The sequence below is a fragment of the Etheostoma spectabile genome, unplaced genomic scaffold, assembly GCF_008692095.1.
Source record: "Etheostoma spectabile isolate EspeVRDwgs_2016 unplaced genomic scaffold, UIUC_Espe_1.0 scaffold325, whole genome shotgun sequence".
Lineage (NCBI taxonomy): Eukaryota > Metazoa > Chordata > Actinopteri > Perciformes > Percidae > Etheostoma > Etheostoma spectabile.
This window is the reverse complement of record NW_022605585.1, coordinates 835,453-848,746: the sequence shown is the minus strand read 5'-3', so window position 1 is coordinate 848,746 and position 13,294 is coordinate 835,453. Positions and strand designations below refer to the sequence as shown.

The 13,294-nt window shown below is 41.2% G+C and overlaps 2 protein-coding genes across 3 annotated transcripts; both read right to left on the bottom strand.

The window, feature by feature from the left end:
* Nucleotides 1–3,417: 3,417 nt before the first annotated feature.
* LOC116686168 (tripartite motif-containing protein 16-like) lies at nucleotides 3,418–5,235 on the bottom strand. The gene has a single exon (XM_032511135.1). It carries the CDS (start codon nucleotides 5,222–5,224, stop codon nucleotides 3,569–3,571), a length of 1,656 nt encoding a protein of 551 aa, XP_032367026.1. The 5' UTR covers nucleotides 5,225–5,235; the 3' UTR covers nucleotides 3,418–3,568.
* A 1,268-nt stretch (nucleotides 5,236–6,503) lies between these two features.
* On the bottom strand, nucleotides 6,504–12,650 carry ppiab (peptidylprolyl isomerase Ab (cyclophilin A)). Of its 2 annotated transcripts, XM_032511137.1 has the most exons (6): nucleotides 12,401–12,551; nucleotides 12,003–12,010; nucleotides 11,390–11,421; nucleotides 8,417–8,505; nucleotides 8,168–8,340; nucleotides 6,504–6,886 (listed from the first exon to the last, which is right to left on the bottom strand). In XM_032511137.1, exons 1-6 carry the CDS (start codon nucleotides 12,467–12,469, stop codon nucleotides 6,751–6,753), a joined length of 507 nt encoding a protein of 168 aa, XP_032367028.1. In that variant the 5' UTR covers nucleotides 12,470–12,551; the 3' UTR covers nucleotides 6,504–6,750. The 2 variants fall into 2 exon arrangements, with proteins under 2 accessions (XP_032367028.1, XP_032367027.1); XM_032511136.1 differs by lacking the exon at nucleotides 12,003–12,010 and having other exon boundaries at nucleotides 12,401–12,650.
* Between the last annotated feature and the right edge of the window lie 644 nt (nucleotides 12,651–13,294).

Genomic DNA, 13,294 nt, shown 5'->3' with positions numbered 1-13,294 from the left:
AACATACACTATGAATGACATAAACATGCACTATGAATGACATAAACATACACTATGAATGACATAAACATGCACTATGAATGACATAAACTTACATTATGAATGAAATAAACATACATTATGAATGAAATAAACATGCATTATGAATGAAATAAACATGCATTATGAATGAAATAAACATACATTATGAATGAAATAAACATGCACTATGAATGACATAAACTTACACTATGAATGACATAAACATGCATTATGAATGAAATAAACATACACTATGAATGACATAAACATGCACTATGAATGACATAAACTTACACTATGAATGACAAACATGCATTATGAATGAAATAAACATACACTATGAATAACATAAACATGCATTATGAATAACATAAACATACATTATGAATGAAATAAACATGCATTATGAATGAAATAAACATGCATTATGAATGAAATAAACATACATTATGAATGAAATAAACATACATTATGAATGAAATAAACATGCACTATGAATGACATAAACTTACACTATGAATGACATAAACATGCATTATGAATGAAATAAACATACACTATGAATGACATAAACATGCACTATGAATGACATAAACTTACACTATGAATGACATAAACATACATTTTGAATGAAATAAACATACATTATGAATGAAATAAACATACATTATGAATGACATTGACATACATTATCAATGACATTGACATACATTATTAATGACATTGACATACATTATGAATGACATTAACATACATTATGATTGACATTAACATACATGTACAGTAGAGGCCAAAAGTTTGGACACACCTTCTCATTCAATGAGTTTCTTTTATTTTCATGACTTTTTACATTGTAGATTCTCACTGAAGGCATCAAAACTACGAATGAACAATGTGGGATTATGTACATAAAGGGTGTGAAATAACTGAAAACATGTCTTATATTCTAGTTCTCTTGATATATTCTAGTTATATTATATATATATAGATTCTTGATTATCTACAATGTAAATAGTCATGAAAATAAAGAAAATGCATTAAACGAGACCGTGGTTCCAAACTTTTGGCCTGTACTGTACATACATCAACTGAGCCATACATTCAGTTTTTAAGCCAAGTTTCTCTGAACTTTTACTTCCCCAAAGCTGATAATAAAATATTATTTTTTTGTTTTATGTCTGTGGGCCAATCAGAGAGACTCGCACCAATAACACGGAAGCTGATTGGCTGCAATATGAGTTGCACGTTGGTCTCATTTGTAGTCGTAATACAGCAACATTTATATTTGGACTATATTAGGACCTAGAACAATACTACTGCACATTTAAGACTTTTTAAGACCCCAGAAACCTTGTTTCTAACCAAGATCCTAACTTCAGAGAATATGAAAATCATAACTTAAGAAACAGAAAGATGCATTTGAGCCATTTCCTCAAAACCTTAAGACCGGGAGACCCGATCTCAGCCAGTAATGCATCTGGCAGGTTTCCCTGTTGGGAGTTACATGAAGGTTGTGTATCAATGGCTGTCCTCCACCAGGTGGGAAATTAACAACCTCCTCATAGCTGTGGCACTCCTCACTGTTTTTTTTTTGGCTATGAAAATTGTTATTCAGACTCTGGATTCTGGTTGGTTCAGATTCTGCAGGATCTGACTCACCTGCAGCCACGCCCCCATTTTAAACCGAGACGCTCAGGTGAGGATTGACAGCCAATCACAAACCCTGTGAGTGTGTGTGTGTGTGTGTGTGTGTGTGTGTGTGTGTGTGTGTGTGTGTGTGTGTGTGTGTGTGTGTGTGTGTGAGTGTGAGTGTGTGTGTGTGGGTGTGTGTGGGTGCGTGTGTGTGTGTGCGTGTGTGTGTGTGTCTGACTGTGTGTATGTGTGTGTGTGTGTCTGTGTGTGTGTGTGTGTGTGTCTGCCTGTGCGTATGTGTGTGTCTATGTGTGTCTGTGCGTCTGTGTGTGTGTGTGTGTGTGTGTGTTTGTGTGTGTGTGTGTGTGCGTCTGTACGCGTCTGTGTGCGTGTGTGTGTGTGTCTGCCTGTGTGTGTGTGCGTCTGTGTGTCTGTGTGTGTGTGTGTGCGCGCGTCTGTGTGTGTGTGCGTGTGTGTGTGTGTGCGTCTGTGTGTGTGTGTGTGTGTGTGTGTGTGTGTGTGTGTGTTATTTTGTCTCCCTCCCAGCTTTCCTGTTTTGTGCCATATTATGTCATCATATCCATGTTTGTAATTGTTTGTACATAAAAATCACAATTTGATCACAAAAAATAGATAATTACATAGTTACATAATAAACTGGACTTATAATACAATAAATTTCATAAATTCTTCTCTTTATTGATCCCCTATGGGGAAATTACAATGTACACTCTGTTGTTATTACACACTACACACAGGCCTGAAGTACACACACATGCTCAGGTCCTATACATGCACTAATGGAGAGATGTCAGAGTGGGGGGGGGGGGGGTTATTCAATTTTATAGCATTGTAAAACAAATTGAAGTGTTGTTGAAATAGTATTGAGTAAAAGTTGACATATTCCAGTCTGTGATTATCATCAACATCCATTCCTTTAATTTTAGTCTCAATAATTCCTAATTTCTGCTTTTCTAACTCAAACATTAGGTATAATTTCCCATAAATGAGGTTTATTGACCATAAATTCCAAAAAATAACTGTAAAACTAAAGTTAACGAGTTAGTGTCACGTTGTGTTGAAAACGTCAAAAAAATAAACCAACATGGGAAAAAAGCGTCAAAAGTGTTGAAAAAAGGAACAAAAACTGAAGAAAAAGTTAAAAACATCGATAAAAAGTGTTGATTTTCAATTTTGACGGGAAGACAACACGAGGGTTAAAGTCTCCGGGATATTTTACAGAGTTTTTTTTGCAGATTTGGTGAAAACCGCGCTGCAAATCTCTTTGAAAACACGTCCACAGCATTCCTGGTCGTTACACACGTCTGGATGTATTTTGCGTTGATATGTTGACAACGCTCCGTGACTAGTAGTGGGACCAAAATATGGTGTTTTTTGGAAATTAAAACCATGGAAACCTATTCTGGTCCAACCTCAAAATACAATTATGAACCTGAACATTAGCAACATATGGGCGCTTTAAGTAAGAAAAAGTGTAAAAAAAACAAACATTAAAAAAACGTAACAAGCGTCAAAAAAAGTCTTAAACAGGAAATGAAACACATCAAAAGACACGGCAAACTTCAAAAATGCATGACAACACAGAAAGCATCAACAAACAAGTCAAATGTAAAAGAAAAAGTCCTAAAAAATTACCTAAAAACTTAAAACCGTCAAAAGCCTCAAAAGTGTAAAAACCTTTTATTTTGAAAAATAAACATCTCATGTGGAGCACCACCTCCGTTCCTGATGGAAATCTACGAGCGTTCTCGAGAGAACGATGACGTCTTCTATGGCTTGATATATCTATTTACCCCACGGGGCGTTTTATCTGCCCCGGGCCATTGGGCAACCCTTGAACCCTGAAGAGGACGAAGAGTTAAAACTCAGAATTTAACCCTTAAATGACGTCTGTCTATTTCACTTTACACAACTCAGCAGAGTCTATAACCCAAAGTCCAGCATAGAGGGGCTGAGTGAACGTGGTCTGGACTCTGTGGAGGAGAGTCATGGTTTCAGAGACGCTGTAGAAGGACAGAATACCTGCACTGTGATCCAGGTACACTCCTACTCTGGAGGACCCAGGACCTGAGACGGGAGTTTGGACTTTGTTGGACCAAAATGTATAACTGTTGTTGTTACAATATAACGCCCAAGATTTGTCATTTCGTCCAAATCCACATTCATCCGACCCCCCCTCTCTCCTGATATTCTTGTATGCGACTGCTACATAAACTCCTCCTCTCATCTCCACCTCCCAGTAACAACGTCCAGTCAGACTCTCTCTACTCAGGACCTGAGACCAGCCAGTGAATCTGTCTGGGTGACTAGAATAAGACTGATGTTGACTCATGAACGTTGCTTTCCTGTTCCCCTCAGATAATAACAGCTGTGTGTATGCTGTGTTTGGATCCAGTGTGATTTCACGTGAATATTGTAAGAATCCAGCTCTGGTCTTGGGCTCTGGTTGAGGCAGTAAAACGTCCACTTCAGTCCCTGTCAGTGAGACGGTTGTCCTCTTCTCTCTCAGGACGTCCTGTAGTTGATCTCTGAGCTCTGACACGGCCGCTGTCACGTCCTCAAAGCCGCTCAGAGGACGGATCTGGATGCTGGATGCTGATTGGCTGAGTGGTGCCAGTGAGGGGTAGTTGTGTAGAAACTGGTTGTGGTCCTCTGTGTGTGAGAGCTTCTTCAGCTCAGCGTCTTTCCTCTTCAGCTCAGTGATCTCCTGCTCCAGCTTCTCCTGAAGCTCTCGGACTCGACTCACTTCCCTTTCCTGCTGGGATCTGACCTGCTGCTTCACATCAGAGCTTCTTTTCTCCAGGAGACGGATCAGCTCAGTGAAGATCTTCTCGCTGTCCTCCACTGCTTCATCAGCAGAGAGATTGATGGCCTCCGCCTGCTGTTGAAGCAGCTTCACATCTTTCTCTCTGTCCTGGATTCTCTGCTGGATGTTGAGTCGACTCCCCTCGAGCTCTCTCTGCCTCTCAGCTCTCTCTGCTGCAGCTGAGACTGTGTCGTGGCCTTTATGTTCATCCACAGAGCAGAGATAACAGATAAACTGCTGATCAGTACGGCAGAACATCTTCATCACCTCATCATGACGAGAGCAGACGTTCTCCTGGAGCTTCTTGGACGGCTCCACCAGCTTGTGTTTCTTCAATGGAGCGACATCGTAATGAGGCTGAAGATGTTTCTGACAGTAAGAGACCAGGCAGATCAGACAGGACTTGATGGCTTTGAGTTTCCTCCCGGTGCAGACATCACAGGCCACATCTTCAGCTCCAGCATAGCAGTGATCAGCAGGAGCAGCTTGGAGTCCAGTCTTCTTCAGCTCCTCCACTAAATCTGCTAACATGGTGTTTTTCAGCAGGACAGGCCTCGGTGTGAACGTCTTCCTGCACTGAGGACAGCTGTAGCTGTACTTACCATCCTCTCCATCCCAGTGGCTTTTAATACAGTTCATGCAGTAGCTGTGTCCACAGGGAGTAGTCACCGGATCCTTCAGTGGATCCAGACAGATGGAACAAGAGAAGGTTTCCCGGTCCAGCTGAACTCCTCTCTGCGCCATCTCACCTCTCGCTCAGTGACAACGACTGTCTGAGTCTCACTTCCTGAGAAGTGAGACTAGTCTGAGCTCTGATGTAAAAACATCATGTGATTGGGAGGAGTTATCAGGTTCTGCTGCATTCCTGGACGAGGAGCGGAGAGAAACCTGGGTGTGTTGCAATGCCAATGCTACCATTAGTATGACAGGAAACAATTTAGTATGTCTCAATGCATAGTAGAAAAACTGATGTGTGTTTCAAACATATGTCCTAATGCATCCGGTCGCATTGTGCAGTATACAAGCCGGCGTGATTTCTGACCCACAATCCTCTGTGCAGCATATCTGAGCAAGACGGTCAAAGGTGCAATCTCCCACGCCCCGATCCTACGCAGACTGGACTGCAGGCAACAGTACACACTTTGTAGAGGAAGAGCAGCTGCAGTTTGTAGTAAAAGTATAAAGAAAAAGTATGTGATAACAACACAGCAACACTTGTTGACAACAGAGCTCATTTCTCATTTAAAACTCTGCTGACTTCAGCTTTTAGGAGGTAAACTCCTCATAGAATCAGAGGGTCTGGAGACGGCGCCCCAGTTTACTAAATGACCGAGTTGTCCTGTTTAGGCTACAACAACCTATTCAAATCAGTTACTTATTAAAAGCTGAGAGATGTCTCACTCTGGAGACAAAACTAGAGAGATGTCTCACTCTGGAGACAAAACTAGTGAGATGTCTCACTCTGGAGATAAAACTAGTGAGATGTCTCACTCTGGAGATAAACTAGAGGACCTCTCACACTGGAATAAAACTAGAGAGATGCTCACTCTGGAGATAAACTAGTGAGATTCTCACTCTGGATAAAACTAGAGAGATGTTCACTCTGGAGATACAACTAGTGAGATGTCTCACTCTGGAGATAAAACTAGTGAGATGTCTCACTCTGGAGATAAAACTAGAGAGATGTCTCACTCTGGAGATAAAACTAGGGAGATGTCTCACTCTGGAGATAAAACTAGTGAGATGTCTCACTCTGGAGATAAAACTAGTGAGATGTCTCACTCTGGAGATAAAACTAGAGAGATGTCTCACTCTGGAGATAAAACAGAGACCTAAACACACAGGGTGAAAACAGGATCTGCAGCAATGTGCAAAACACAAAAATATGGTGTTTTTTAAAAACCATGGAAACTATTCTGATTTAACCTCTAAATACAACTATGAACCTGAAGATGAACGTCATACGGACCTTAACAGAAACTTCACAGTGCTGGTACTCACCAATGAGACGACACACACACAGTAAGCTTTCAAGTTGTTTTATTTACAACATCGAGATCCTTTTATTCCGATTTTGTTAACAAATGTGGTCCTCAAGGAGCAAATTAGGAGTACAAAATCTTACACAAGGAATATCAACACAGGAGACGAGGACTTCCAGAGGAGGGGGGGGGGGGGGGGCTGGGTGTCTGTCTACGGATTCAGCTGATATACACCACCATCTCAGAGATGACTGGGCTCTTACATCTGAACTGGAGGAGCGTCCCCCCCTAGTCCAGTTCCCCACAGTCGGCGATGACCACCTTGGCTTTAGGGGTGCCGCTCTTGGTGCCCTGCTTCTCCATCGCCTTGACGACGTCCATGCCCTCCACGACGGAGCCGAACACCACGTGCTTCCCGTTCAGCCTGGAGGGGACAGACGTCGGTTAGTAGGAGGGACGGACTTCTGAAGGCTGGTCCTTAAAACGGCCTGTTCCCCCTGAAGGTCTACCACCTAAATCTGCTGTATAGTATTTGTTATGTTGTTGTATAGTATTTGTTATGTTGTTGTATAGTATTTGTTTTGTTCATCTGATTTTCTCTTGATTGATATTCGGCTTATGCAATAAACGCTGATGGAAATGTAATTTGCCGAATAGATAATTTTATTCACCCCCCTATGTTAAAATACAGGGGCATAAGTATACACCCCCCTATGTTAAAATACAGGGGCATAAGTATACACCCCCCTATGTTAAAATACAGGGGCATAAGTATACACTCCCCTATGTTAAAATACAGGGCATAAGTATACACCCCCTATGTTAAAATACAGGGGCATAAGTATACACCCCCCTATGTTAAATACAGGGGCATAAGTATACACCCCCCTATGTTAAAATACAGGGGCAATAATTATTCACCCCCTATGTTTAAAATACAGTGGGCATAAGTATACCCCCCCTATGTTAAATACAGGGGCATAATAACCCCCCCCTATGTTAAATACAGGGGCATACGTATACCCCCCTAGTTAAATACAGGGGCATAAGTTACCCCCCCCCTATTTAAAATACAGGGGGCATAAGTATACACCCCCTATGTTAAAATACAGGGGGCATAAGTATACACCCCCTATGTTACAAATACAGGGGCATAGTTCCACCCCCTATGTTATAAAATACAGGGCATAAGATACCCCCTATGTTAAAATACAGGGGCATAAGTCACACCCCCTATGTTTAACAATACAGGGGGCATAAGTATACACCCCCTATGTTAAAATACAGGGGCATAAGTATAACACCCCATTGTAAAAACAGGGGCATAAGTATACACACCCCCTATGTAAAATACGGGGCATAAGTATACACCCCCTATGTTAAAATACAGGGGCATAAGTCTAACACCCCCTATGTTAAAATACAGGGGGCATAAGTATACACCCCCTATGTTAAAATACAGGGGGCATAGTATACACCCCCCTATGTTAAAATACCGGGCATAAGTATACACCCCTATGTTAAAATACAGGGGCATAGTATACACCCCCTATGTTTAAAATACGCGGACCCTTGATAATAGTATCCCATAATACGGGGCTAAGTATATCACCCCCCTATTTTTAACATCATACAGGGGCATAAGTATACACCCCCCTATGTTAAAATACAGGGGCATAAGCATACACTTGTAAGTGGGGCTCACCATTCAGTTTTTTCGGTGCAGAGGAAGAACTGGGACCCGTTGGTGTTGGGCCCGGCGTTGGCCATGGACAGGATGCCGGGGCCCGTGTGCTTCAGCTGGAAGTTCTCATCAGCAAACTTCTCCCCGTAGATGGACTTCCCTCCGGTTCCATCGTGCTTGGTGAAGTCCCCGCCCTGGGAGAAAGGAAAGGGTTAACTCAGGACTTGTGGCAACAGCCGTCATCGATCCGGTTCCTGGTCTTCACCGTACCTGGCACATGAATTTGGGGATGAGACGGTGGAAGGTGGAGCCCTTGTAGCCGAAACCCTTCTCCCCGGTGCACAGAGCACGGAAGTTTTCTGTTGAGTAAATACACGGCACTTCATTAAAATAATTAAAGAAACTAAAACACAAAAATATATATATATATATATATATATATATATATATATATATATATTCCCCCAGGGAAGTTTTGAGCATCAACGACCTCATTTCCTGTATTCGGATACACTTTTATGCACCAATTCACGATAGAAATCCCTTTATTTAGCCCATGTGAAGACAAAAAAAACGACACAATTCAAAATATATCTAAATTATACTGTAAGGTATGTTGTTGCATTGTGTCGTTGGGCATTTTTAAAGTGGGTATTTGGATATTCTGGAGTTTTCTCAGTGGGTGTACTGCGTATACCTGCGTATCACAGAGACTACACCCCTGCTTTGAGGTTGTTTTGTGTATCTTTGCAATCAATTTGTGAGTCTTTGTTGTTGTTTGGAGTCTGTTTTAATCTCTTTGTGGTTGTTTTGCATTCCAGGTGAAACAAAATGGCGCTGTGTCTGTTGCAGCAGCTCCTGATTGTATGTGTATTTTGTGTGTGTTTAGTCACTTTATTTTTATTTATTTTAAGTCTTTAAGTGTTTACAGAATTTCCCTAGTATTTCTGATTCTGAGTATTTCTGATTTTGAAACCGGTTGCCAGTTTAGTAGTCATGACTGTATATCATTTTTACAGTATAATGCTGTAAAGGTACATTACAACCTTGTTGACATGACATCACAGTAGTCTAAGTATTACAGTTGAAATCCGAGTAGTTTAAGTATTACTGTAGAAATCACAGTAGTCTAAGTATTACAGTAAAACAAAAAACCCAATATAGCCACTATAGTACTGTAAATACTAAAGTAAACTACTTTATCTTATGTTGTGTTTAATTGTTTTGTATTTTACAGTGAATACATAAAATACTGTAAATGGAAGTACGGTACCTTTACTGTAAAAAGAATTCACAGTAACTTGCTGGCCAATCATTACAGTAAGTTACTGTAAACCTAACGTTAAATTTGTTACAGTGCATATAAAAGAGACCCCTGACCTGTTGAGGACCCCTGGACATGTGACATGTATAAAACCCGGGTGTACCCTCGGCCGTTAGTTTGAAGCCCCGGCTTTTGAGAATATGACGATTAAAGAGGCGAAAAAGCAGAAACAGCGTGTCCTAGGGCTGCACGATTATGGCCAAAATGATAATCACGATTATTTTGATCACAATTTTGATCGCGATTATTCTCACGATTATTTGTTGATTTTAACCAAAACAAATTGTATTGCCACATGGGCTGTTTATAACTGCGAGAGGGGGGGTGATGGACGCTGCTCACAGAGAGACGGCTGACTCATGATGAACGGGTCCAGCACGGGTCGAACGGCGGATACAGACGTCGTGTGTATGAAACGTCTGTATCTTCACTGCGCTGCATTTTTATGAACTATGATATTCTGGCCATGGGTCACATCTCTGGTCCAGGTCCAGCGGCTCCGTCTCACACGCTGTTACTCTACCAACTGAAGATTGAAATGAAATGACGCTTTAAAAAAAATAATCGCTCGATCACGCAAATTTGATCGTGGGAAGTCAAAATCGTGATCGCGATTCAAATTTGATTAATTGTGCAGCCCTAGCGTGTACTCTACGCACAAAGGAAGAATATAGGACACGTACTCTGCATCCTCAGAGTATAAAGGAGGACATATGGGACACGCACTCTGCATCCCCAGAGTATAAAGGAGGACATATGGGACACGTACTCTGCATCCTCAGAGTATAAAGGAGGACATATGGGACACGTACTCTGCATCCTCATAGTATAAAGGAGGACATATGGGACACGTACTCTGCATCCTCAGAGTATAAAGGAGGACATATGGGACACGCACTCTGCATCCTCAGAGTATAAAGGAGGACATATTGGACACGCACTCTGCATCCTCAGAGTATAAAGGAGAACATATGGGACACGCACTCTGCATCCTCAGAGTATAAAGGAGGACATATGGGACATAATGGCTGTGGGGGACAAAGGCCGGTAATGCACCATGCAGCTTCTTCTCATTGGACGTTGCGTTAAGGTCAAAGTACAGATACAAAGGACAACCAGTATATGTTCCTCTCATTAATCACAGCAGCGTCTCGCTGTTTACACCACACACACACCACACACACCACACACACACACACACACACACACACACACACACACACACACACACACACACACACACACACACCACACACCACACACACACACCTCTGCAGAAGGCTCTTTGTTCAATGCTTTCACACACTCTGAACCCCTCCACCCATATTCAGAGGAAACATAGAGTATATATGTCCAATTATTATTATATTATGTATATTGCATGTAGGTCCTATTGTTATTTCATGTATATTGTATCTATGTAAATAAATTGAAAATCAACACTTGTTGCCGCTTTTATCGATGTTTTTAACTTTTTATATGTTTTTGTCTCTTTTTCCCATGTTGTCACTTTTTTTTTGACGTTTAACACTACGTAACACTAACTATTACTTTAGTTTTACAGTTTTTGGAATTTATGGTCGGTAAACCTCATTTATAGGAATTATACCTTATGTTTGAGTTGAAAAGCAGAAATTAGAATTATGTAGACTAATTAAAGGAATGGATGTGATGATAATCACAGACTGAAATGTCAACTTTACTCAATACTATTTCAACAACACTTCACTTTGTTTTTCATGCTATAGAATATAATAGACCCAAATTATGAAGGAGGATGTGTTACTTGGCAAAGAGCGTTGGAATCAATCATGTTATTTGGGGAATTAAAAGAACATTGATATAGACAACGGTCAATTTGTGTGTACTGTGTGTAGTACTGTGTGTGTACTGTTAGATGTAACTGATATCTTACCCACCTGCAGTCTTTGGGACCACATCAGCGCGGGAGCTGCAAAACACAAGACGTTACAATCACGTCACAAATAACAGCAGAAGAGAGAGAGTGAGTGTGTGTGTGTGTGTGTGTGTGTGTGTGTGTTGGGGGCAGTTTGACACACAGAGCGTACACACAGAATGTAAAACACACTATAAACTAACACTTAACTTTTGGAAGAAGACTCAAAATGTCTGAAACCAACAGCAACAACAAAAGCCTTTTTAATTATAATTTATTTGTCTATAAAACTAAACGCAATTAAAGGAAAAAAGCCCAAACACTATATTGCATTTATATCATCCTTGCAACTGCATTTTCATTATTAAGTAATATCAAAATTACGTATCTGTAAACTACAAAAACATTGAACACGGTAATTAAATGAAAAAATATGCCAAATATGACTTATTCAAAATGCCTTTTGTCCAAAACCCAAAGATATTACACCAACCATCTTAGAATGGAAGTAAATAAAGGAAGCCTTTAAGGCTTTTGAGAAGCTGTTGTTGAATTTAACATATTTGACTGAATTATGAACGATTAGCTGTCAGAACGGTCGGTTTTCTGTGCAATGACTAATCGATTAACTCTACAAAAATAACTCTTATTGTGTCCAGGAGACGGTGAGATGGACTAGTCTGCAGCCGGACCTGCCCATCCTGCCTGCAGCACCACCCACCAGCCGGGCTGCAGCTGCTGGGCGTTTCCATCCGGATCCCATCTCTCTGGAGGATTTCTTTCATTTAACGCGGCTATCTGCATTTAACCAATTAATCACACCACATCTGGATGTAAAAATGTACAATGCATGCAAAGAGCTACTTAAAACTAACCCTAAACCTTGCACGAGAGGAGCTGCAACATGTCTGTCAGAGCTGCAGGCCTTGTGGACACCATGCATCCTCCAGATGGATGAAAAAGACATTTCCTGCCGCCTGAATAAAAACAAAAAACCGTGACAAATAGCAAGTAAATAGTCGGTTTTTCTCACCTCCATTATAATCCTGCCAGCGTTGGCTCCATCAATGGTGATGTCAAAGAAAACTTTGGGGTTTCCCATGTTGATAACCCTGCCTGTGATGTGGGGGATGATGGAAATACGCACTTGTATGAATTCCTGTCAACGAGTCGGCGACACTGGGTCTGTTTGGGTCTGTGTGCCGGTGAAGTCTGCTGAGGGCCAATCACAGCCCCGTTCTTCTGAGCGGCTGCCGAATGGGCCAATGGGAATGGAGGAGGGCGGGGTTAAACGCGTCAGACGCGGTATGTCAGTTGGGGATGTGTCTCGACGGTAACGGCAGCCTCTGACCACAAAACGAGAGCTTCTGTCGTTAAAAATTAGCAACTTGAACTTTGTCCCCGTGAATAAAGAAGGAAAGATTCAACTTACCCAAAATGAAATGCTGTGTCTGTGTGTGTGTGGGGGAAAACACTGAGGTAGATAGTTTATGTCATCTGGAAGTATCGCGAGATGACAGCCCCGTTAACGTGTATGCAGAAACCGTTAGCTCTGCTCTCTTCACAGCCACCAAAACTCCTTTGACAAAAACAGCAATTTAACCTCGCAGAACACGAGAGTTTCTGCCTCCACTGCTTAGTTTGTTCGTGTTATAATGATGGTAAAGGGCTGAAAATATTGTAAATGTAGCATATATCCGTATATATAGTGTGTTTTAGGCGTAGTTTAGCTAGCTAGGTGTCTCAAATGCTACGTGTGTAGACAGGCGTTCCACATTTTGTTTCTATGGTTACACCACGGAAGTAAGTTACAGCAACTTAGTAAAATGTCGCCTTACTTATTTTTGAAGACATTCTGCATTCAGAAACTTAAGTAATATTAAAATCAGCGAAGTGTAGTTACAGTATCAGCATTAAAAGTACTCAT